The sequence below is a fragment of the Heteronotia binoei genome, chromosome 4 (genome assembly GCF_032191835.1).
Source record: "Heteronotia binoei isolate CCM8104 ecotype False Entrance Well chromosome 4, APGP_CSIRO_Hbin_v1, whole genome shotgun sequence".
NCBI classification, from domain to species: Eukaryota; Metazoa; Chordata; class Lepidosauria; order Squamata; family Gekkonidae; genus Heteronotia; species Heteronotia binoei.
The window spans coordinates 112402182-112429724 of NC_083226.1; the positions used below are offsets into that span (position 1 = coordinate 112402182).

The window sequence follows — 27543 nt, forward strand, 5'->3', positions numbered from 1 at the left end:
GTACTGTAAATTGCATGACAAATATCCAGACAGTGGTCAAGCTAGAGAGCACATTTTGTCTTCTGCCCTAAAAAAGATTTCTTAATAAATATATAAGTACTGAGCACATCACATTATCCATCAAAATAAATAGAGGCTAGAATATGTAAATCTAGACATTCAATTAAATTAAGTTTTCACTATTCTGTATTATGTTAATAATCAATGACAATATGCTCATCTTAACATAAAATATGAAATGTGTTTGTATTAACTGCAGTTGTCTAATTAATAACTCCCAGACATCTATAGTATTAAAGTAAAGCGCTAAAGCAGATAGGGCACTTAGTAAAGTGATGAAAATGCAGTTCAGATGGCAATTAGAGAGCAGCAAGCCTAAGAGGTTTGATGGAAGGGAGGAAAAAATACGTTAGTGTTTATAAAGGCTGAACTGAAATTGAAAATATCAACACAGATCAGCCCTTTAAAGGCTAGTTAATTAGCATATTGGATTTTAACCTGTGTTTGAATCTTATCTAAGCAATGAACTTAATGGGTTAGGATAAATAATTCTTTTCAGATTTAGATTTCCGATTTCACTGATGGGAACAATGATCACCCATTCTGGATAGCTGTGAGGCTGGAAAGTATGGTTTTGGTGGGAGGAGGGAAATTAAGACATATTACAGAACTCCAGAAATGGATTAATCCTAAATGTTTTTAAGAACAAAAGAGCCATATGACAAGCAAAACAGTGCTTTCCCTCTATCCTGACACCTAGTTCATGTATTGCTGAGGCAGTAGTCAAAGGCTGAGGAAGATGAATAAAGTAACTGTTCGACATAACTTGTGATGAACATTTTTATGAAAAAATTTTTGCCTTTACCAGTGGTCCTGAGTTGGGACTTTGAGTGGATCACAGAATTCTCCCTTATGTGTAGTGAACCCCTATAAAGCCACTATATCATTTTTGCTGTTTTTGGACCAATCTGATGCTAGTGCACATTTGCAGAGGAAAACTGAGCCATACCTCCTGCCTCTTTTCAGACATGCTAAGAGGAGCAGGTTGGTTAGACAAGGGCACTCAGTGGTAAAGAGGCTCTTATTTCCATGGTTCTTGGCTTTTGGCTCCATGGCGCTTGCCCTTGGCTTAGTACATCTCATCTCTTGTCCCTGGCTTTCTTGGTCTTCTGCCCACTAGTGAACTCATAACTCTGGCTCTCCTTTCTGTCATGACAGTGATGAAACATTTTTGATGCTTAGTTGGTTCCATGTTGCTCTCTAGGGTTTAAAGGTGGGTTGTGGATCTGGGAAGGCTGAAGATAGTTTTAGATACAACAGTAAACATGCTCAGAATCAACTATAAGGCAAAAGTGTTCGTTTTGGAAATGTGCTATCACGGCTGCTGCTGTATTCACTATTGAGGTTAATTAAATAATGATAAGTTTCTCTTTTATTTTTATTTTCCTTCACATTTTTGCCCATATTCTCTTTTCTTTTTTTCATGCCAAGTCTATGTATTTTAAAAATTACTTTGCTTCATATTCTTATAACTAACAGCAGGACAGGAGTCAACCATAAATGTGATCTACTGATTTGTATGGGACAAAACAAAAGCTCAGTTTATAAATAAGCTAACAGCAGTATTCCCTTGTTAATGTGAGGTCTCTGTTCAAAAAGGTAGTGACATAAACAAAAAGCTTAATTGAGGGGGGGGGCAGGCTACTAATCTCTCATGTCTGTGACTTTAAGTAGCTATAAATACACTAGAAGCTTATCCTGAATCCACCCAAAGTATATATGGCTGCTATTTCAGTATGGCATGCGATTTAAGTCTGTAAATAGCGCAGCAGCATTGCCATTTCTTTGAGTCAATGAAAACAGGTAATTTGGTTTAGATGCTAAATAAGAGCTTGAGCTCACCATCTTTATTCATTTATGCAGTCCTGAAGTCAGTGGGACTGTTCATACATTGATGAATTTGTAGGATCAATTTCATTTCTGTTAGAATCTATGTATGTTAAGAATCTTGCATACTGGTCTGGTAGGTCATGAAAAATGGAAGATATGGAGCAGAAGCCTTCAAACAATAGCACACCAATAGTGGATGGGAGCACAGTCTTATTACCATTGAGACAGGTGTTGGGAATGGATACCACTAAATACTGCCAAATACTGCTAATGTTGTGATTTAAGAGTCTTTTAAAAATAATGTAACCTGATTGGAAAGATCTAGTGTTATTGTAATAAGGATACATAATATTTTTTGGAAATTTATTATATAGTGTGCTTACTGGTCTAATGCTCACTGGGAGAAAAGATCCCTATTTCAACCAATGTTTCCTCTAAGCTGCAGAGTTTTGTGAGCAAAAATTCTACTATGTGAGTTACTAACATTAAAGTTGTGAGCTACTGGCATTAAAGTTGTGAGCTACTGCATAAATTATTGTGCTCTGGGGTCATCCTTCCTGAGCTAAGACAAAAATGTGTGAGCTGGAGGCTAAAAATCTGTGAGCTAGCTCACGCTAACTCAGCTTAGAGGGAACACAGATTCCAACAGCAGGCTTGTCCTTTCTTTGCTAACAATACTGCCACTGCTATTGCACCACAGCATTCAGCTGTCTTGTAAGCACCCATGAGCAATCGCTTGTGCCTTTAAAGTCTCTTCAACTGAAATATCCTAATTCTTGAGATTATTCCTCTTGATCTTCATTCTTGTGATATTAGTTTGGAAAATAATGATGTCAACAGTTCATTGTTCCAGGTTGGGAGAGATTTGGGATGGAGAATAGCACCATATGATAGATGCTTGAAGTGCAGGCCTCTCTATTGGTTCTGTCGGTGTTATGTGAAAGCGGTTTATGGAAACTAGTTGCCCCCTCCCAAGTCGGAATAAAGAGACGGACACAATTAGATTGGTGAACCTATGGGCCACTTTATTAAATAACACAGCAACGGCAAGGGCAACCGAACTGCGGCCAGATCAGGGCCAGGGGTCTCCTCAGACTGCTCCCCTGCCTTTTTCAGCGGGCGAGAGACCCGGCCCCCCAGCCAGAGCTGCGAGTCTCAGTGAAAGGCACCATCCAATCGAGTCTCCAGGACAGTCTGCATTCACACACCTCGGGCCACACCCAAAGGTTGATCCTGCCAGACCCCTAACTCCCCAAAAGGGGGAGGCTAACCGGTCCTCCCCAGGCCACATGGCGCCATAAACCCCGTAAAACCTGCCATAAAAAGTGACCAATCTATACAAAGGCACCAACCTGAGGCCAATTCCTCAATCCACTGATATGCTATGCAGGGTAGGCAAAAAACACACCCCAGTCACAAGAGAAACAGCTGGGGAGTAAAAAATTCCTACCCGGCCCCTCCACAAAAGAGGTGACCAGCAATTGCCTACATAACAAACAGGGCGTGAGGGCCCAGCACCAAGAGCGGACTGAAGAGACGGGGAGTGGAGGCTTCAAGCCAAGCGCTGAAGCCCTGCCCCCACCAGACGCACCCGAAAGCACGCTGAAGTGCCCACTCTCCCTCCGGGGTGGGCAAAATCTCCCCTGCAGCCACACCGCGACACGGCAGGCTGCAGGAGGCTCCATTGCCCCCCCAAGTCGGAATAAAGAGACGGACACAATTAGATTGGTGAAACTATGGGCCACTTTATTAAATAACACAGCAACAGCAAGGGCAACCGAAGTGTGGCCAGGTCAGGGCCAGGGGTCTCCTCAGACTGCTCTCCTGCCTTTTTCAGCGGGCGAGAGACCTGGCCCCCCAGCTGGAGCTGTGTGCCACAGCTCCCGTTAGGCAGGCCCAGCAGGGAGGCTCGCACCGGAGGGCCCAGACACCAGACGCGAGTCTCAGCGAAAGGCACTTATCCAATTGAGTCTCCAGGACAGTCTGCATTCACACACCTCGGGCCACACCCAAAGGTTGATCCTGCCAGACCCCTGACTCTCCAAAAGGGGGAGGCTAACTGGTCCTCCCCAGGCTGCATGGTGCCATAAACCCCGTAAAACCTGCCACAACTAAGGCCAAGTCTCTACTTAGGGCTTAACACCCACCGAAAGGCCCAAAGCCAACACAAGCCCTTGCCGAAGATCCCTCAGGAAAAGCATATTGCCCTTTTCTGAGAGATGCACCCCATCCCCTCTGTAGAGGTCAGGACATTCCCTAGAAATATCCGGATGGGGCACATAGTGGCCCAAACCACCCTCCAAAACCTTGCAAATCTCCTTATTTGCTCTATAATGAGCCCTCTCTATCCCAGCTGGATTCCAAGCACTGCGCCACATCAAGCGCGGAATCATGGCTGACCAAACTATAATGGTACCAGGCCATCTCTTCCTTATGTACTTGAAATCATCTCGGGCTTGCAAGATCAAAGCCTTGCCTTTAATCAACTCGAGATCATTCCCTCCCAGGTGAACAATTAATACCTGCGGAGGAGGGCCCACACACCCATGAAACAAAAGAGGAAGCAAGCCAGGCTACTGAAGACCCCGGCGCCCCCACCATTCAACCGTAACATATTTGCCAAGCCCCAGCTGAGAGCCAACAGCAGTTCTCCAAGCTTGATGTGCCACCCAAAACACATAACAATGCCTGCAGATGAGAACTCTGCTTCTCTGGCCAGGAACAACAGCATCTAAAAAGAAAAACATTCAAGTTATAAAACCCAAACCTTAAACTACCCCCAGCTCCTAATCACCAACTACTAGTGGAGCAAAGGGTGAATATAACCTTTGTAAGCCTGAGACCGCCAACGGCCAAGGTGCTGGATGGACGAAGTAGGATAACCCAAGGCAGCAGCCGTAAAGGCTGCGCCGATTCTAAAGGAATGGGTACCAAACCTCACTCCAGACAACCCCAACAAGGCTAAAGCCCTGGACGTCATGGCCCAAAATTGATGTCTTGTCAGAGGGCTACCTCCAAAATGACAAAACAACAACCCTTCGCAGCCTCCCTGCACGGCCAAATAGTCGGCCAATGCGAAAACTGGGCAAAGCTCCGCTTCCAAACATGGACCCAACTCCAACACAGTCCCCATGCCCTCTTGATCCGTCTTGAATCGCCGGATGGTAAGAACCACCTTACCCCTGGATAACTTAATATCCCTCAGTGACAACGCCCTACCTGAAACATCACTCTTGGAGCTTGCCACTAATTCACTAACCCTCAGCGCCCCAAAGAAGGCCACCAAAGAGGCTGCGTGAAACAAAACAGCCTCGAATGAGATGCACAAACTGCGCTCCAAACCCCCTTCAAACCCTTAAGAATCTCAGGAGACGTAGGGTTCCTGGTATCAGGCTTAGGCCAAACCTCTCTGGACCACCCTTCCAGCATCTTTCGAATACAAAAATCTGCTGTCTCCTCCTTATACCCAACGCTTTGCTAGCTAGCGAAGGCCAGCTCAGACATGCGTCCCCGAATTGATAACACGGCCAGCCCCTTACCTCTTAAGGAAACACAATGATGGAGCAACTGCTCCACTGGGTGGGGCCAAACAATGCGATACCCTACCTCAGCCCTAAAGTCCTCAAACTGCCGTACAGCACGTTCGTAAGACTTCCTGGTGCTAGGCGCAATTGCTAAGCCTATCGCTCTGCAGGCCTAGGCTCTCCAATCAGCCATAGCTCCTGGGGCATTGGCGCCGCATCCAGATCGGCGTCTGGGGCCAGCTGACGAAACCTCTCCATCTGTTTAGGAGAGAGAGCGTCAGCCACCCCATTATTCACCCCAGGAACATGCTTGCCCAAAAACAAAATGTTAAGCCGTAGGCAACGCAGAGTGAAGGCCCTCACCAACCTCATAACCCGTTGTGATTTGGATGAAAGGGAATTAATAACATGAACAATCGCCATGTTATCACACCAAAAATGAACAGTGCGATTGACCATATCGCTCCCCCACATCCAAACCGCAACCAAAATGGGAAAAAATTCCAAAAACGTGAGATCCCGGCTCAAACCAGCCTGCACCCATGACTCTGGCCACACTTCCATGCACCAGTGTCCATGGAAGTAGACCCCAAAACCCAATGACCCAGCAGCATCAGACATGACCTGAAGCTCCGCCTCAAGCCTCATGTCCTCTCTCCAAAAAGAAATCCCATTAAAGGATTCCAAAAACTCCTGCCACATCTGCAGGTCCTCCTTCATGCTGCTAGTAACCCTGGTCCTGTGCTGGGGCAAGCGAAGGCCCGTCATAGAACCTGCGAAGAAAAGGCCTACCCGGGGCAACCACTTTGCAGGCAAAGTTAAGATGCCCAACCAACTGCTGCAGCTCAAGAAGCGCAACCTTCTTTTTGCGAAGGAAAGAACTAATCCTCTCCTTCAAGTCCTCAAGCTTCTGACAAGGAATCCTGGATGACTGCTTTAAAGTATCCAGCTCGATCCCCAAAAACACAAGACAATGGGCCGGGCCCTTGGTTTTTTCCTTAGCCAATGGCACACCCAACTCAGTGGCCAACTCAATAAAGCTGGCTAACAATTGAGCGCAGCATCCAGAACCCACAGGGCCCATGAACAGGTGGTCGTCCAAATAATGAACGACATCCTGTAAATCCACTTTCTCGTGCACAGCCCATTCCCAAAAGGTGCTGAAACACTCGAAAGCAGCACATGATACAGAGCAACCCATAGGCAATGCCCTGCAAACAAGAAACCCAAAAGCTCGAAATCATCCAGGTGGACAGGGAGAAGGCGAAATGCAGATTTAATATCGCATTTCGCCAACTCAGCCCCCTGACCACAGCGTCGAACGACGCCCACGGCCTGATCAAAAGAAGTGTACCTAACGAAGCATAGCTCCTCAGGTATGCCATCATTAACAGAGGAACTCCTGGGGTAAGAAAGATGGTGAATCAAACGAAATTCACCAGGCGCCTTCTTTGGCACCACCCCCAACGGGGAAACCCTAAGGTTAACCACTGGAGGACTAGCGAATGGGCCCAAAATCCGGCCCTCCGCCAACTCCTTGGCAATTTTAGTCTCAACTATGTGCTCTAAACCCTTAACTGAACTGAGGTTCCGGGACCAAGATGGTACCCAAGAACCTTGAAAAGGAATTCTAAAACCTAACGTAAAACCATTAAACAAATATAAACTGTCCTCCCTACGTGGGTACATATGAAGCCGTTGCTCAAGAGGACCCACTTGGGGCCCTTTTCCAGTTTGAGAAGAACCCCCACCTGATCTTTTCTGACCCTTGTGTGGCCGGACTCTCGGGCAGTTGTTGAACGAGTGTGGGCCAGCACACAGGGGGCATTCGTGCTTGAACTGGCAAGCTTTACGACTGCACGTCCCCTGCGACCCAAAGTCCCAGCAAAGCGAGCGGGGTTGAACCGCCTGCCCCGCAGAACTGCGGGAGGATGATGATGCACTGGAGGGAGAAGAGGAACCCTTAGATACAAGGTGACCACTGTCAGATCGGTCCCCCAAACTGGGCTGAGCAGGTGACATCACCTGCAGCCACAATTATTGGTGAATCCGATCCCAAGGGAGTGAAGGGTACAAAGCTGCCCTCATTCTGAACTCCTGGTCGTATTGGATCCAGGCCAGGCCACTGAACATCGTATACCCCTTGTATATGATGTCCATATATTGAATCAACGCAGTGGCCCGCCAGGGCTGCACACGCGCTATCACTCCCGCATATATTAAAAAGCCCGGAAGCCAATTGGCCCAGATCCAATCAACCTTCCTCTTCCTAAGCTTCTCCTCTTTATCATCCAGCTCCTTCTTTTCTAATTCTCTAAATAAAAGGGAGAATATGTCAACATATTCCCCTTTTAATATTTTTTTTCCCTCATGGCAGGCAGCAGGTGATCGCCCAAAGGTAAGGCAACCTTGCCAAAAGGCATAGCGCCAAAGGGGAACACCCCGTAAGGAGATGGTAAACCCCATCCGCCTGACAAAGCCGCCGCAGACCCCTGCTGCCCCACCCCGGGCCAATTACCAAATGGACCGAACTGACCCTGCGGCCACATCCAATTGTTCTGCTGCCCCAAACCCAAAGTTGAAAGAGACCCTGAACTACCTGACGTAGCACCAGCCCCGTTATGAGCAGCAGATCCTCACGCCCCCCAGGGCCACACAGGCCCAGTGTAAGGCAGAGAGCCATCCCCCGACTTACCATGAGGTAAAGTAGGCACCAACGTTGACCCGGCACCAACCACACCGGACGACAGGCCCGCTCCAACATCAGAGCCAACAAGTCCCACCGCTCCTCCATTAGTAGCCGCAGCAGACCTGCCCTCCAAAATAGACAAACAGGTCAGTATATCTGCCTGCATCTGAGAAGGTGGAAACCCCGATGCCTGCTCCAGGGCCTGCAGCCTCTGAAAAATGTCTGCGTTCACTTCATCCTCTCCCTCCTCATCAGAGGACAAGGGGGGCAGAGGATGCTTCGGGGGCGGCTTAAGAGCCTTACGGGCAGGCTGCTTCCCCTTTGATTTTCCACCATCTTTTTGCCCCGACATGCTCACTAAAGAGCACAGCACAAGTCAAAATTAAAGGGAGAATGGACTGCCGTAAAGCAGCAAACCATTCTGAGCCAAAGGGTGAGTCACCAAAACCCACCAAAAAACCTTCAATTATCTTAATAGAAAAAAGGGGGGCAAAGCTTATGTCTAAAATGGCCGCCGCCCCACTAAACCTTAAAATGGCCGCCACCCCACTACACCTTAAAATGGCCGCCACCTCACTAGGTCCTAAAATGGCCACCAAGGACAAGGGATGATGAGGAAGAACCAACAAAAAATGGCCGCCAAGCACCAGAAAGAACAACTACCCTAGTGCCTAAAAATGGCCGAACCGCACCACCCCCTGACAACTACCTCAGTCTCACTTAAAATGGCCGCCAAGGCCACAAAAGAGAGGCTCCACAATTACCTAACAAAAAAGGGGTGACAGCAAGTGTTGGGAAAATTGATGCCCTTGAAGAAACCAGGCAACCTCCAAGCGCCCCCCTGAAGCACCACAGCAACCCCTCCCCCACTTGAAGCACCCACGATGGGCTGCAGCTCAAGGCCACCAGCCCATATACTCAGGCTGACAATTGAGGGGAAGAAAGCCACTATGTCGAATCTTACGACGCTCTTACGACCAACGCTCCAAATCTCGAATGACAATGACCTCTCCAGGCCTAATCCACCCAGGTGCAAGCCAGGAGCGTGAAAGCACGATCCCTTTACTCCGAGCACCAAGAGCGGACTGAAGAGACGGGGAGCGGAGGCTTCGAGCCAAGCGCTGAAGCCCCACCCCCACCAGACGCGCCCGAAAGCACGCCGAAGTGCCCGCTCTCCCTCCGGGGGGGGGGAATCTCCCCTGCAGCCACGCTGCAACGGGGCGGACAGCAGGAGGCTCCGTTCTACACAGTCTGTGACACAAGCATCTTCTCATGTTTCTGGACAGAGTAAGAAATATTGTAAATTCCAATAGAGTGTATAGCCAAAACTGCATATGTAAGGTGAAATAGGTTTTCCAGACTAATCTCTTGTGTCCTTCTACTGCTGCATCTTTCAAGTGTACAGAAAGACTGTAACTCCAGATCTCTGCATAGTTTTGATCAACAGTGTACACTGAGGTAACTGTACCCACCCACCCCAAAATTGTTGAGGGCAATAAGCTAATATCCATCAATATATTTGGAAAAATCCTGCTAGGAATGAGTACAAACACAGTCAAGCCAGATGCCAAAGTCACATCAGCAGGATCTTACCATATCTTCTAATAGTAAAATGGCTGATGTAATTATTTCACTTTTTTTCCCCTGTGACTCTTTGTTCCAAAAAGCATAAAAAAAGCAACTTTTGAAAAGGCACTTCTCTGTAGTGTTCTGAGGTGACACATATTATGCTGTTTCCTTGCCTTTCCTACTTATTTTTGCTGCCATCAAAGGCTCTTGCCTTAGAATTCTTAGTTGGTCTAAAGAACGATAGGTTAATTATAAAAAGTAGAACGACAGAATAATCGGCACATGGCAATAGCTTTGAAGTTAAAAAGGGGATCTTTACTCAAAACAGTTGTTTTTTCTTAAACATAAACATAGTTTATTTTCTCACTTGCCACTTAGGCTAATAACTTCCACACAGAACTCAGATTTCTCTCACACTCTACAGCATTCACACACGCTCAACACCACCGTGTCCTGATGGTTTACTACAGTGACTTTCTTAGAATCTTAAAAAGGATTAGAAGGAATAATGGAGAAGCTTGAGTGTAGCTGTACCCTGCAGTGTTTGTTGGCATCTCAAAAACATCCATTCAGCTGCTATAGAAAATGGCAAACTGGACAAGATGGGTGCTATAGACATAGTTCAAGGGTGCCAGAAAAAACTTTGGACCAGCTCTGATGGGTCACCATACCAAGTAAATCTGGATTTGTGGGTCAGCATATGGAAAAGGTTGGGAACTGATATTCTAAAATGCTAAAGCCAAGCCACAAAAGACTGTCATTGAGACATACTGGATCTATCCCTATACCTCTATCCAGCCTCAGGTATAGAGACACTAACTAGAATTGATTGTTGGGTACTGAATATCTCAAGATTGCTAAAAAGTGAAATCACAAAGCTTTTACTTTGATCTGGATCTGTTTAACCTTTGGGCTGTAATCCTTGTACCTATTTCACTCGAGATTGTCTGCATCTCAGAAAATGCAGTGATAGATTCTGGAGTATTTGTGTATTTAACCTTCCTTGGGATATTGCATAGCTATAAAAAGTGATTTCTTTTGGGAAGGAGACATTCTTGGGAGTGGGGGATAAGTTTTAGTGTAGCTTTTTGACCCATAGGAATTATGAGTTCCACTGTGATTTGTCCAGAACTGTATTTATGCCCATTTTAAACTGAGCTGCTTTTTGAGGTGGCTGTACATTCAAGAGTATATATTGCTTTCTGCTGTGAAGCTGCTATTAAGACTTAACAATGAAAAACACCCAGCAGATCACCTTTTCATCATTCGACAGTTAAGTGTTCCATCTTTTAAAACAAAAATGTTTCTCCAAGTATCATGTCAACACAAGTGATGGAACTAAAAACTTTCTATCAACACCTCTAAAAAAAGTACATCTTGACTGCTCCACAGCAACCCTTTTCTATATAATCTGACATTATACACATTTTACTCTTGCAGTACTGTCAATTAGTGACCTCTCAATCTCTCTTTAAAACCATTGTATGAGCCTAATATTCTTCTCAAACAGGGCCAGAACTGCAACTTTTAAGCTCCCAAGCCATGTGTTATTTTAATCAGCAATTAAAGTATTTTTGATCAGCTTTTTACCCAATAGAAAAGTCAATATGACTAAGAAAGTGCTGCAAGAATTATCTTGAGGGCAGAAGGAAAAAAAGATTTGTTTGTTCAGAGAATAATTATTCTAATATGACAACTCAAAGCTGTGGAAGAATGACTATCCAAAAATAATGTGCAAAAGTCTATAGTGTTTTAAACAAAAACTGGAGTTTTTGTTTACAAGTCTGGAGTTACCATAGTTTCTTCTCCAGAAGGCTAGCCACTCAAACAGTGAACTGTGCAAGTAACATCCCAGTGCTAAGAAATAAAGTAAAATCATCTGGCTCTTTTCAGTCAAGGAACAGATACACTTTTCTTGGGCTGATTCACTGCGATGTGACCCAAGTGGCTGCCTGGGCACCCGACTAGCCACTGCTATATAGGGTCCAACGTGGGCTATAGCAGCACTTTTTCCGCCCCCTGCCTTGGGCCTTGTAGGAGTGGAAGGAGGTCACATTTTATTCTGTGCTGCCCCATGGAGATCCAGGTGGATCTATTTATATTTATATTGGGATCTACACCAAGCAGGTGCCTTGGATCCTTCCAGGGTCACTGCAGATGTTTCCTCTGTGCCCCAGCTTGGTGTTTGCCAGGGTGTCATTGTAAAGGACTTGGAGTGACCCATTAGCTTGCCTAGTTTGGTGTTTGGAGAGCCAGTTTGGTGTAGTGGTTAAGTGTGCGGACTCTTATCTGGGAGAACCGGGTTTGATTCCCCACTCCTCCACTTGCACCTGCTGGAATGGCCTTGGGTCAGCCATAGCTCTGGCAGAGGTTGTCCTTGAAAGGGCAGCTGCTATGAGAGCCCTCTCCAGCCCCACCCATCTCACAGGGTGTCTGTTGTGGGGGAGGGAGATAAAGGAGATTGTGAGCCGCTCTGAGACTCTTCGGAGTGGAGGGCGGGATATAAATCCAATATCTTCTTCTTCTTCTTCTAGTCCTTTACAGGTGAAGAATAGGGCTGTTTGGGGGGGGGGAGGAAGAAAGAAAGAAGAGCGGCTTGCAAAACATTTCTTTTTCAGTTGGCATTTGAGACATCTTGTGGTATTTGAGACAGAACCTGATTAACGAACGAACAGATACCTGGCCATCTTATATACATCAGGACTATATCATTTTAGCACCTATTTTATATGTTTTATGTATTTTAAATAACTTATTTGTAATTAATGCTTAAATTGCTATGTTTTATGTGAATCATGGGACTCCCATGTCTGTTATATTGTTTAATGTGAATCATGGGACTCCCATGTCTGTTAGCCGCCCTGAGCCCGCCTAGCGGGGAGGGCGGGATATAAAAATAAAATATTATTATTATTATTATTATTATTATTATTATTATTATTATTATTATTATTATTATTATTAAACATTAGGCTACGCTGAACAAGGAATATTATCCTCTATGCACGCCCACAATTGGAGCACTGCTATTACTCAAAATACAAATTATATCCTTGTGAACCCATCACACACCCATGTTTTCCTCATCTTGTTCATGTAATTTTCAAGAGTTGATTTGCAAGGACTTTAACATTTAAAATACAGCAACCTGCCTAAAAGTTAACCTGCTTAGAAGAGGGGGTCTGTGGCAAAGATGGTGATGTAGTTGTTAGGCCTTGCCATTCCTGGCTGCACTACCTTTTTTGTCTTTTTAAAAAAAGTCTCCAAAGGGAAAAGGAAAGCAACAAGTTAAGCTTAGGGAAAAGAGCTCTATCTCAGTTGCTCTCTCACACATTCACTGTGTTTGGGAGAGCCAAAAGACAAAGGGACAGAGCAGTTGGAAGAGGGAAGCCTCCTGGCAGGCTCTGAGCCTGGCTGAGGACAAAAGTGACTTGCTTGCCCAATAGCTGCAGAACGGGCGAGTTCCCTCTCCCTTCAGGTAGTACAAGCAGGCCTCTGGGCACAGCAGGACTAGCTCAGTCTCTCTCAGTGGCCCACAGCAAGTCTGGAGCAGTCAGTACCCTGCCAAAGACAACACAAGGGAGGCTTGCAGCAGTTGCAGAGTTCTGAAGAAGGCCAACTGGGAATTGGAGGGCAGTATCTGGCAATCACAATGCTAAATGAAGAACTCTCTTAAGTTCCTTTGTGTGCAATTATGAAACAATGAACACAAAGAGAACCAGTTTGTCTGATCCGTCTCCGGAGGAGGTAGCCAAGCAGGAATAAGTTAGACACATAAGCACCTGTCCTTTTGCAATGGAAAAGCCATGAAAAGGAGGGGTCACTGAAAGGGTCTGCCTCTATGGCAGCTTGAGCAAAGGTGGCTGGCTGCTCTCCCCACCCAGTCTACATAACTCTCGTACCTCCTCCCACTGGTGTCTTAGTTCAACTTTGTATTTCCTAGCCCCCCAATGGCAATAGAGTGTGAGACCCAAGACAATGCCCCACACTAGCCAAGTTGTTCCAGATATCTCTAGGATCTATCAAATTAAATATTGTTTGCAACCTTTCATTTTTTTTGATAACAGAAATGAATTAATTGTGATTGGGACAGAGACAGTTTTGTTAACTTTAGTTGATGACCTCCATTTGAGTGTAGATGAAGGCCAGCCTCTGTGTTGCTCTTATTTATCTACAGTCTTCTGTACAATAGATCATGTTATCTTTTTGAGGTACCTGGAGGCAGACGTAGGTATCAGGGGACATCTGGTTCAAATCACTCTTAATGGATTGGACTCAAAGGGTTGCAATTGGAAACCAGTTGTCATTGATACGTGATCTATCTTGTGGGATGTCACAAAGCACAGTTCTATCCCCCATTTGTTTAAATCTTGACATAAGGCCCTTAGGACAAACCATTTGTAGCTTTGGGATTGATTGTCATCAATATGCTGATGATGCTCAGCAGCATATATCTTTACCCAAATCCCCTGATGATGCAGAAGAGGTCCTGTCCTGAATTGCTGCCTGGCTGTGGTCATTAACTGCCTTAAAGTGAACAAATTGAAACTAAACCCTGAAAAGACAGAGGTAATGCTGGTTGGGAAGGTGGAGATCTTCAAAGATATTGTTCTCCCCACTTTTGATGGAGTTCAATTGATCCTTGCTGGCTCAGTTAAAAGCACTGGGGTTGTACTGGATCCAGCTTTGTTACTGGTGATTAATGCTGTTTTATGCTGTTGCAAAAAAGACTTTATGCTAACTCAGTCTAGCTTGTAAAACGGCCCCTTACCTTGATTCGACTGACCTGCCAACCTGGATCCATGCCAGAGTAACATTGAGACTGGACAACTGTAATGTATTATACATTCGTCTTCCCTCAAAATCAACTCAGAAACTCCAGCTGGTCCAGAATACTGTGGCTCAAGTATTAACAGGCACTAGCATGCATACTATTCTAATTTTCCAGACACTCCACTGGCTTTCCATCTGTTACCAGGCTCAGTTTAAGGTATCATATTCAGTCCATCATGGCCTTGTTGGCCTGTCTTATTTGCGGGACCAAAGCATTCCTTGGAGCAAGGGACAGAATTCTATTAGGCATATATTGGAGCTGAACAGACTCTTCAAGATTGGTCAGGATGTACTGGGTATTTGTTCTTAGCACTGAAAGTTTTGTTGTTGTTGTTGTTCTTGAGCAAGATATGTCATGGAACAAGGGGGGAAGGGGAATAACTTTTTAAAAAATAAAAATAAAAATTCCAGTACACCCTTCCTCTTCTTTCTTGAGATCTTCCAATGTCATGACTGAACCAAGGTACCTTTATGAAACTCCTTAAGTATTAGATTCCCTGGCACTTAGGCTGTAAAAGAGTATGCCTATTAAGACAACTATGTCCAAAATAAAAGATGACTACTATCCAAGAAGGTCTCCACTGGAGGAGGGGGCAGAGTCCTCACAGCTTAATGTGCCATGTGAATACTTATGTTATGCTTCAGTTCTTTCTGTTGGTTCCAGACCTCTAAAATCCTAATGCATTGGTTATTGAATGTCCTATTTTTATATGACTGTATTGACTCACTCTGTGTAACCTGTCTTGAGTTCCTGTGTGAAAGGTGGACTACAAATAATGTAAATAAATAAATATAAATTAATAGATGAATTTATTGAAATAGTTCTTTTAAATAGGAAATACAAGCATGTGAAATATAATCCTATAGCTAATGCAAAATCAAGTTCTGAAATTATCAAAACTCCAACCATTTCTCAACCATATTAGAGTAAGTAAAATTTAAAGCAAACCAGGTTTCAGATTGTTGTCATAAACCGCTTTTAAGAATTTTTCTAGGACTTTTTTTTTTTTTAGCAGGAATGCACAAGAATGCAGTTCCAGCTGGCTTGGCATCAGGAGGTGGGGCCTAATATGCAAATGAGTCCCTTCTGGGCTTCTTTTTAAAAAGCCCTGTGTGAAACAATGGTGCAATCAGGGGTGTGGCCTAATATGCAAATGAGTTCCTGCTGGGCTTTTTCCTACAAAAAAGCCCTGAATTTTTCTATAAACCCGTTTCTCATTCACACACACAGATAAATCTCACCTAATCTATTCTGAGAGTTTCACCAAGAGAAATATGATCTGCTTATCACAACACATTTTTTTAAAAAAATAGCAATCTTATTCTAAAGCTTCCTTAAGTTACACATGTGGTCATCATCTGGATAAATGATTGGTTCTTAACTATTTATGGGGTAATCAAACAAGTGCATCTAAAATTACACCTGAGATGTGCTCAGAATCATGTTTAAAGCAAGATTAGAAGGCCAAACTTAACTCTTAAGCTCTGCTAAATGGCAATAAATCTAGAATTTCAGGAACTGTTTTAATTTGCTGTCAAAGATAAACAAAAAATCTAATGCAATTAAAGTTTACCAATATTTGGACCTGGTATGAGCTCCTATTAGAAAAACATAAAGGATCAGCAAGAAAATTGATGATGTAATCAAAATAATGCTACATGCCTTTGCACTTGCTGCGCTGCACAGATATTTAAATTGTCTGGTACAGGCTCCCAAATGATTAGTTAGGACATTTTTTCCCCTGTGATATTTACATTTTTAACATATTTTTTCCTTGAGAAACCATAATTGCAGCTTAAGAGAGAGATGCAATACCACTATGATTCTAACACCCATAACCTCAGTTAAATCAATTAATTCCTACATTTGTTCATTTCTGAGAATGAGGACTCGGGTGATTTTGCTGAATCTGCAGCCATGTCAAATTACATTGATTGTTCAGCTCCATACTAAAAAGGAAAGTGAATACTCAGTGAAAAGACAAGAATGACAGATCATCAGAGGCCTTTCCAAATTACTGTATTGTTATCTAACCATAATAATCTTCCCCCACCCATATGGGAAACTCCACACCTGAGCATTTTAATGACAACTTAGTTATTATTGATAAATTCATAGGGGAAGGATGTGGACAACACAGCTGCAGCTAGCTATGACAAACGATGGTCAACTTGACTAGTGGAAGCAGCTGAGCATAAATAAGCACGAACCATACAGTAGGCTGTGCTATAGGAAGACTATATTAACTGTTGCACGCATTTATATTTATAAATATACACACCCTTTCTAAAAATAAATCCTTCAGAATATTGATGCACTTTGTGGAAGCTATTTCATGAGTTTGCAGTAATGCAGAAAAGGGCAACAGTTTTTGAGAGAAGTGAATGTATTTTGAGACAGTCCTCCCCAACTTTCCTGGTCAAACAGGTTTTGTTTTTGTTTGTTTTTTTAAAAACACTATCTGCTTAATAGAGACAAAAAATACACACAACAAGCAACAAGCTTTCTTTCAAATAACTTTCATATGGGGTGGGGGACTATACTCAACCACTAGCCTAAATTTCAGTGTGCTGTTTATTATTAAACTACCATAACATTCCTTCCTTCCTTCGTTTTTACTCTTCAGATGCACATTTTCCAGTCTTCTACAGATGTCAGCAAAACCATAAAGGTGTTGATAATGGAGCAGATGAAGACATAACAAAAACTAACATTTACAACCCAGTAGAGATGAAACCATCTGATAAAAATAGAAACCAGCACTTCTGCACATTAGAGACTGGAAAGAAGAAATTTTCAGATGTTATTGAAAATAAAGAACAAGATAATATATCAGACAGTGAAAAAGAAGGGCAACAAGAAAATGGTTGCCTTTCATTCGCCTTTTTTCCTCAGTCAGAAGTGGTAAAGATGGATGAATCAGGTGCCTCAACCACTGGAACAATCACACTGCAATGCTTAGATCTTGTGGATTCCCTTCGCTCACAGAATGGACTAATTGCAGAAGTGAAATGTGAGTCCTTCAGCATGAAAGTGGAAGTGAAGAAAAAATCTGACACTGCAACAGACTATGAGGTTGGAAAACGGAAATGCTACAAGAAGAGACGTTATCATAAAGGCCACTATTGTAAGTGGCACAAGAGGCCAAGTCCACCAACTGATCTTTTTGGAAAATATGAGACACCCATTAAATACACCATCCAAATTGATAGCAACCAGAACCCCTCAATTAAAGTTAGCGTTGTAGGAAAGGAAACAAAGGTAAAATACATCAGCAAAAAGCAGAAACTAATGGTCAGTGTAGAGCATGGTGATGAACCAAAGAAATGTGATCAAATCAGCAGCCCAAAGTATGGCAATACATTTGCCAGTGACACAGATTGCTCTGCAACAGAGGTGTATTGCCAGTCAGATACTGAGTCAGATTTCAGCTTTCAAGAAAAGGAAGACGCTTTTACAAGTTACACATACCCAGACTGGTATGCACTTATTCCTCCACCACCTGAATTTGCTGATTCTGAGGAAAGCTGCTTTGAAAATGTAACTGAGGTTATGTCCTTACCTACAGCAGGTGGTACAAATGTATCTGACATATTCTCAGCTGCCTTATATAGTGGGGAAGGAAGTGGTTTCTCTCAGGAGAAAGATTCCCAAAGGGAGGTATGTGCTAATGGAAAAGATTTCTCTAAAGACATCATTTTTTCAGAGTTTAGCTATGCTGAGGAACCTACTCCAGCAGGTTACACTTCCACAGAAACATGTTTTGGTAAAAAACATGAGATGAATGATATCCTTCAAATAAGGAACAATAGCCTAGTGGATACAAGGAGCATTATGCTTGTTTCAAGTATGGAATCAAAAAATAGGAGAAATTCTTTCCCAGCCACCTATATCGATATAGTGTCATCAATTCACCCCAGGAGAGACTCAGGGTTTTACTCTATGCCATCTCTATCCTTAAAAGTCCGGTCCAAGCCAGCCAAAGCTACAAATGTTTACCGCAGGAGTGTCCATACACCTACTAGCTGTACAGAACTTAGCTCAAGCTTCACTTCATTGTTCAGTAATCTTGGACATCTTAAATCTTCATGCTGCTATGCCTTCACCTCATATGACCACAACATGACTGTATACCATGCTGAACTGGAAGGAAACCTAGGTAGTGCTTTTTTTGCAGATCGCTATGTAGAATATATGGGGAATTGTAGAGAAATGGACCGGATGGCAATGGAGAATTTTCATTCCACTGTCAATTCCAATGATGAACAAAAAGAAAAACCTAGATCCACTGAGCTTCCAAGGAGCCTAGACATGTGGGAGGAAGACTCTGAGTTTAGAGAAATAGACGCAGGTGGTGAGGCTCTAAAGAACAATCACCAAAAAGATCAAGAATGCGTAGAGTTACAGACTGATCCATCTTTCAGTCAAGGTCCCTCATTTTCCAATAATAACCCATCAAATGATGATACCAACAATAATGCCAGTTCTGATAATGAAACTAAAAAATGCCTCCAAAAAAAGCATTTACTCATGCATTCTAATACCAGTCTTACTGCAGAGTCTGAATTAATAAGAAAGAAAAAGATGGGTTCTGTGATGGCTATAATAGCTGGAGAATTAGAACGAAGTCTCATACTTCAAGGTGACAGCAAGACCATAACAGACTCCTTTGGCATTGCACTGAAAAAGGAGCCCATATTGCCTTGCACCATAAGGGAGAAGACATCTCTGTCATCACTATTGGATGCTGATGAACCAGGTCTATGTACTGAACTACAGAGTTCTGTTGAAGTTCAGGAGATGTCTGAAAACATTCATGAAGATCCTAGCTGCGAAGAGGATTCTACTCTGAGTGCTGCTATATCTAGCGCTTCAGAAGATGAGGAGATTTTTGCTGGTACTTTCTTCACAGAAGCTAAAGAGCCACTTTTTAGGGAACAAGACATTAAAAAAACGTATGATAATTTTGAAGCATATTCAGCAGCCCATCCAGTGCAGGAGTTACACAAACCCAGCTTTGAAAAATCTGAGGAACAAAGTGAAGTGAATACAGATATAAATCAGAATTTAAACAAAGCCTTATCCCTCCAAATTCCAAACCACCACACAGGTTGGTAAAATCTAGTTCCCTCTAATAACTCTATCTTATTAATCAAGGGAAAAGTTTATGATGCTGTCTGCTGACATATATATGGACCATATATTCATTGCTTCATCTAACAGATTGGGTTTGTATTTCAGGCATTGTGCTCCCTGTAGGCTTCCCAAACCTCCCACTCTGGCGGGAGACTTCTGGGTTCGCAGCCTCATCTCCCGCTCTTCAAAACTCTGGAAGCGGGGGTGGGGGTGGAGGGGGGGGAGAACATACCTTTAGGCTTCATGTTGTAGAGCTCCTGAGCCGTTTGCAAAATGTCTGCCCCTTTAAGGCTGGGCAGGAAGCAGAAAGGGCTTCTGAGAACGGCCCCTCCCTTTCTTTTGCTTTCGTTTTCACAGGAAGTAGAGTTGTCCGGAGGAAGATCTGGTAAGTGTGTGTGTATGAGAGGGAGGGGGCAGGGGATTCCCTAGTTTGGAGGCCCTCCCCCCCTTTAGAAAGCGTGGGGGGGAGGGAAATGTCTACTAGGCACTCTATTATTCCCTATGGAGAACGATTCCCATAGGGAATAATAGGAAATTGATCCGTGGGTATTGGGGGCTCTGGGGGGGGCTATTTTTTGAGGTAGAGGCACCAACTTTTTAGTATAGCATCTAGTGCCTCTCCCCAAAATACCCCCCAAGTTTCAAAACGATTGGACCAGAGGGTCCAATTCTATGAGCCCCAAAATATGGTGCCCCTATCCTTAATTATTTCCTATGGAAGAAAGGCATTTTAAAAGGTGTGCTGTCTCTTTAAATGTGATGGCAAGAACTCCCTTGGAGTTCAATTATGCTTGTCACATCCTTGTTCTTGGCTCCACCCCCAATGTCTCCTGGCTCCACCCCCAAAGTCCCCAGATTTTTCTTTAATTGGACTTGGCAACCCTAGCTCCCTGCAAACAGGCCTTAGTTTTAATATCTTTACTTGATATTACTTAAAATTTAATGGCAAGCTCTATAATTCAAAATGTCATAAAATGCCAGTAGTACAATAGAAACAAGATGCCTGAAGAAAGGTTTTCATCTAAGTGCTGGAACTTGAAAGTAAACTCTAGTCTGTAATGGAGAGCAATTTTTTTCCTAAAATACAGGTTGCTGATCTTGCCTTGAAATGTCCAGCAACAGGAGTGTGCCAGATATGTTCTTGACTATCTTGCATTTCCAGCAGTACCCCATGGAGTTGGGCAAAAGGATATCCCACCCCCTTAGTCCAATCTTCCCACCATGTCTAGCTTCCTCTTCAGTGGCATTGTTTGTTCATTTCACAAAGGATAATGGTAATAGCTCAACAGGCCTAAATAGCAGCTAGAGAAAATAAGTACAACCTAGAATGCATCACAGAATCCTCTGTAACACAGAACAATTCATTTGCAGACTGCAGGGATTAGACTTGTCAGCCTCCATGTGGGGCCTGGAGATCTCTCTGAATTACAACTGATCTCCAGACGGCAGAGACAGGTTCCTGCAGTGAAAATGGCTGTTTTGGAGGGTAAACTCTATGGCATTATACCTTGTTGAGTACCATCCCCTCCCCAAATTACCTTGTTGACATCCCTGCCCTCTGCAAATACCACCTTCCCCAGGCTCTACCCCCAGATTTCCAGGACTTGTCCAAATTGGAGCTGGCAACCCTAGCTGGGGTTCCAATAATTCTTTGCAACTGTGGAGCTCCATTGTGCTCATGGAACATTCCCATTCAATTCAGGGGACATGACAGTGTTGCATACAAAGGGTTGAGACAGGAAAGAAGGAGGTGGGAGAATAAGCCTACAACCCACTGAAACTGAAAAAGCGAAAGAAAAAGTTGAAGAAAGGCAGTTCTTTAAAGGCAATTACAAAAACCTTAATAAATGTTATTCAGTTGTTAAGTTTTCATATTTATGCAATTATATTGACTCAGAGAAAGCCCCGTGGCACAGAGTGGTAAAGCTGCAGTACTGCAGTTGGAGCTCTCTGCTCACAACCTGAGTTCAATCCCAGCGGAAGCTGGTTCAGGTAGCCAGCTCCAGGTTGACTCAGCTTTCCATCCTTCCGGGGTCGGTAAAATGAGTACCCAGCTTTCTGGGGGGAAAGTGTAGATGACTGGGGAAGGCAATGGCAAACCACCCCATAAAAAGTCTGCCGTGAAAACACTGTGAAAACAACGTCACCCCAGAGTTGGAAACGACTGGTGCTTGCACAGGGGACTACCTGTACCTTTTGTATTGACTCAGACTGATTTTCCACTAGCCTTATTCCGCTCTCACACTCCTCTTCTCCACCAGGGCTTCTGTCAAATTTCACACTATCTGCCCCGGAGCTGCAACTAACTTCACCTTTTTCGTGTGGCAAACAGAAACTGGTTTTTAGAGGATCTTGTTTGCTGAATGAAAGAGACAGAGCGAGTTGCAGCCCTGGGGCAGATAGTGTGAAGTCGGATGGAAGCCCTGTGGAGGAGAGTGAGAGCGGCATAAGGCTAGTGGAAAATCAGTCTCAGTTTGAAGAGTGGATGATTTTTATAAGGACATGAACACAGATTGGTTGCAAGATGAACATGGAGTACTATAGATCAGGCAAAAAGCATATTTCAGTTATTGTGAATTTAGCTATAACTGCTATATTCAAATTTTGCTACGATGTACTTTTGATAGCTTTTAATGCTGGCAGGACAAAAGGCGTAGAACATTAATTACATGATATTAACAAATTATATGTTTCATTCTTACTCATTTTGTACATTTGTTAACATGTCATTTCTTATGAAGCTTTTGAATTATTGTTATAAAAAATGTTTTTAAAGAATAGGAAGACACCATTTTATAGAATTACTAGAAGATGATATGGCCCAAAATAGTGCAAGTATGTGCCCATGCAGAGTGCGGTCTTTATTATTAGGTGTTGCTATGATGAAACGTGCAAGGAATTACGCTGAAAAGTGTTTGAAGTGTTAATAAGTTAATATCTGCTATATTGTAAGTAGTGTGTCTATGCTACTCCTCCCTTATTGAATTGAAAAAAGTCCCTTATTATTAGTTGACTTACATATAAGTAAATGCATGTAGGACTGCAATTACCTCCTGTGTGTATATTAAATGCCATCAAGTCACTTCTGACTTATGGCAACTCTATGAATTAATGGCCTCCAAAATGTCCTGTTGCTCAGGTCTTGCAAACTGAGGACCATGGCTTCCTTTATTTAATTGATCCAACTAATGTTGGGCCTTCTTTTCCTGCTGCCTTTCTTAGCATTATTTAATTTTCCAGTGATTCTTGTCTTCACATAATGTGATCAAACCCCATTCTAAGGTACAATATTAACTGTAAATGATAGTTTGGCTTGTAGTATGTTTAAATATATATATTCTGTTACTAAATATGGTGATAATTAACTGCAGCTTTAAAAGACAAGAGTCTAGTACTTTCCAATGAGAAAGACTCAAAAGATATCAAAGCTAGTGAGAGCTCCCAAGAAGAAGCAACAGACCGTTGGGCCAAGCGAAGAAAACAGTTCAAAGACAGCAGGCGGTGCAGTTCAACTGGAGGGAGCTCCATAGCCAGTACAATCACTGAAGGATCATGTAAGTGTTGCTTGTGTTGCTTGTTATAACGATAAGACAGAGGCGTATACACAAAGAATTATGAATACATTTATTGTGTATTTAATATTAGGATTTCTATGGCACCATTCTCCTGTCCTGACCCTGGGATCCAAGATGACTGACAAGTAATCAATAAAACCTAAAAATTACTTGCTGTTCACTTGTTGAAGTGAGCTGTTCCAGGGATGTCACTTCCTTGGTCTGAATTCCCTTGGAGCAGTGAGCACTGGAGACTTCTGGTATTTTTGCAATATTTGCTCAATTTCCAACTAGACAAACAGCACTGGTAATGCTGAAGGAAAACAGAGTACAAAAAAAAGTTCATCAGGCCAAATTGTTCAAAAAGTCCCAGCCTTCATATTTAATCTGTTTGGGCATTCTGTCACTGTTCAAGCTAAGATGAGATAAGTAAATACAGAGTAACAAAGGAAACATTTGTGGTTCTCAGAAAACATGACCTGTTTTACAGACCTTGTGAGATAATTTCTTTTAATAGTATATTTTTGTATTAAGCAAGAAACATACATTTAGGAGAGTATTCAGTATAATAAATATCTGACAACTGTGAAATTGTAAGACTTTGAATATATATGTTACCCAAAGGGGTTATAGTTGGGAAGGATTAGAAAAAAAGAGAATGTGCAAGAGGAGGCAACTGGGATCTAAACACCTATGTGTCATATAGTGCAGAATTGTTTTCTGTGGCCTCAGAAGGTAGGACCAGAACCAACAGGTTAAAATTAAATCAAAAGAGTTTCTGGCTCAACATTAGGAAGAACTTCCTGACAGAGTGGTTCCTCAATGGAACATGCTTCCTTGGGAGGTGGTGGGCTCTCCTTCTTTGGAGGTTTTTAAACAGAGACTGGGGAGACTGGGGATCTCGTGAATTTACGGAGAAAGCAGTATTTGTGAATTTCCTGCATTGTGCAGGGGTTTGGACTAGATGATCCTGGAGGTACCTTCCAGTTTTATGATTCTATGAGTCTATGTTGATAGGGAATGTTCTTGTGAGAATTCTCAAAATAATTTGTCCAACGTAAAGAGCTTTTTATTAACAAGGAAAATGAGGAGGGGAAAGAAAGGTTCATTCAGCAAAACATACAACATTCAAGAGCTAACTGGAAAACGCAGGGATGAGTGAGAAAACAGTGTTTTAGAAACAGAGTGACATTTACCAGTCTTGGAAAGTTCCACAGAAGCAGCAGAGCTGGAGAGAAATGGCTAGTATTTCATTTTGTGAAGGAGAGAAAAGGAAGCCCACAGAGTAGGGGTATATGTGGCTGGTACCAGGAACACACATACAGACAGCAGATTTCTGAGACTTCTTTTTATAGGTAAATTGTGCCCCAAGGCAGTGGGAAGGTGTGTGTGTCCCTTTCAGTGGGGAACTTTTAGAGAACAATCATGATTATTGCTTTAACCAGAGTGAAACAAAGGTTTGGGCCATGGCTTGATGACTGCTAATGGCCCTATTGAGGACCCAGGAAGGCTTGACCAGACAGGGAACACTAAGCTAAAGACATTAAGTAGCAAGAATTTAAAAAGAGGTGATTTTGTGTATGCAGAAGAAGAGAGCTAATGGTAGTGCTTGTCCCAGGATGCTCTGACCATGAGGAGGGTCTGGCTGCTAATGCAGGCCAGATATAGATATATGTTTTTAAAAATGTGGAAGGCATAACTTCTTCTAACCTTTCCCTACCCACCCACTCCTACACATGCATCTTTATATATTTGAGGGACTCCATTTAGACAACACAATAAGCTGGAGTTTGTCTTCTCAGACTCATACATTCTTCTCTTCCCTTCTCACACACAGGGCTTGTAGTTGAAAATTTCCTGATTTAGGAAAGCTTCCATTTAAGTTCAATTTGTTATGAAGTCTTAATGTGGACTACTTAACAAATTGTCCTTTGTTTCTATTCCAGTAACCAGGGTCATCCTACAGTTTGAATCCCAGTTACTGGGGAAACTCTAATTTGTTAAGTTCTCACATTCAATGTCACAATAAATTGGATTTGGATTGAAGAAATCCTGAACCAGTTCCTAAATCCTAAACCAAGGGTTCTCAACATGGTGCCCATGGATGCCATGGTGCCTGCTGACATATTTCCTGGCACCCACCAAGCGTTTTTAGAAATTTAGTGGAGCCAGGTGGGGCACTTGCCCAATAGGGCTTCTGATTGTCCACTAGAGATCTGATTGGCTGGGCAGATTAAAACAACATTATTTCAGTGACAGGTGCTACCATAATGTTGGTTTTATTTCCAGTGTATTTTTTTAAATACCACCCTTCTCCTATGCACTTTAGTTTCCTCTGTGTGGCAGGCTCTGCCTCCTATGGCAGCCATTTTGTGATTGTAACCACCATCCTGTGTCAGAATTCCAAAGTTGCCTCCAAGCTCTAAAAGGTTGGGGTCGCCTGTCCAACCAAAATGGGGGGAAGGAGGTAGCATGAATTCCCACTGTCATGGGCAATGACAATTGTACTGGGCCACTGCCTGTCCACCCTTGCAGCCACCGCCCCAGCCAGTGGCCCCCAACTTCCTCAAAAATATAACAACTTCACCAACATCTTCGAGAAGAAGGGGACTGACCAACTTCCCCCTCACTAGCTGTATGATTGTGCCATTGACTTGATGCCGGAGGTGCCTCTACCTGTAGGGTGCATGTACCTGATATTGGAACCAAAGCCAGAAGCCTTACAAGACTTCCTCACCAAGAACATAAAGAGAGTGTTCATCAGGCCCTCCACATCCCCACTGTCAGCCCCAGGGCTTTTTTTGGAGCAAAAACTCATTTGCATATTAGGTCACACACCCCTGATATAGCCAATCTTCCAAGAGCTTACAGGGCTCTTAGTACAGTTTGCCTAATATCCAAAGAAGTTCCTGGTACAAAAAAAGCCCTGGTCAGCCCCTGTCCTTTTTGTGAAGAAGAAAAGCCTCTGCAACGACTGCCAGGCACTCAATAAGATCACTGTCCAGGACCAGTATCCCTTGCCACTGACCCCTGAATTTCTAGATCACCTTAAGGGGACCCAGATCTACACCAAGCTGGATCTCCGTGGTGCTTACAATTTAGTATACATAAACCAGGGAGACAAATGAAAGACGGCATTTGGCGCCCACTACAGCCAATATGAATACCTGGTGATGCCGTTCGGGTTGATCAATGCCCCCTCCATCTTCCAGAGGCTGACAAATGACATCTTCTGAGACCTGCTCAACTGCTTTGTCATCATTTATTTGAACGACATTTTGATTTATTCCCGCAGCCCTGCCCAACACATTGAGCACAAGCGCCAGGTCCTTCAGTGCCTACAAGACCATGGCCTGTGTGCCAGGCTTGAGAAATGTGACTTCAATCGGCACTCCATTGAGTTCCTTGGTCACATTATGTTGCTTCAAGGGATCCATATGGATCTGAAGAAGGTGGAAGCCTTTCACACCTGGCAGGCCCCTTAAAACTGCAAGGATCTTCAGAGATTTCTTGGCTTCGCCAGTTTCTATAGGCAGCTTATCCCCACCTACACATCTCTGACCACTCTCATGGCTCGGCTTTTCCGGCCAAGGAGCCCTTCTGCTGGACCCCAGAGGCCAACCAGGCCTTCACAACTCTGAAAACCCGCTTCACCACTGGCCCACTCCTGCACTATCTGGACCCACAACTGCCCTTCACTGTCAAAGCAGACACTCCATCGTCACCCACGGAGCAGTGCTGTCCCAATGGGATGACCTGTCTAAGCCTCTTCAGCCCTGTACCTACTACTCACGCCAGCTGACAGCAGCTAAGAGAAACTACACCATCTGGGAAAGGGAGCTGTTTGCCATCAAGACTGTCTTCAAGATTTGGAGGCACTACCTTGAAGGGGCCCATCACCCAGCCCAGGTGTTCACAAACCATCATAACCTGGAGTTCTTCTAGACAGCTCATCCCTCAGTCAACAGCAGATCCAGTGGTCCCTCTCTTCACACTTCAACTTCCAGATCACCTGTATTTCGCACACCCAAAACCGGAAAGCCAATACACTCTTGTGGAAGCCTGAATACACACCTGCTGAGACTGAGGAGGCCCCAGCCATCCCCACCCTGCCACCTTCTGTCTTTGCAGCCACCTCGACCCACCCAACCCTAGCAGAAGACATCTGTGCTAGTCAGGCCCACAACTGGGATCAATGGTGCCTCTAGGAGCTCCAAAATAGCCCAATGGGAGAGTTCTGAACCTGAGACAGCCTTCTATTGCATTGAGAATGCCTCTATGTGCCACCGAGATCCCTATGGATGGAAGTGCTATACCTGTCCCATGATTCCCCACCTGCCGGGCACT

At 43.7% G+C, this 27543-nt stretch overlaps 1 protein-coding gene across 1 annotated transcript in view; it reads left to right on the forward strand.

The window, feature by feature from the left end:
• Positions 1–19090: 19090 nt before the first annotated feature.
• The window catches only part of LOC132570134 (uncharacterized), a 92009-nt gene continuing 83556 nt past the window's right edge, over positions 19091–27543 (forward strand). The window contains exons 1-2 of the mRNA XM_060236568.1: positions 19091–19616; positions 23014–23196. Of these exons, the coding sequence (XP_060092551.1) occupies positions 19091–19616; positions 23014–23196 (709 nt within the window). The remainder of the gene's footprint in view (positions 19617–23013; positions 23197–27543) is intronic.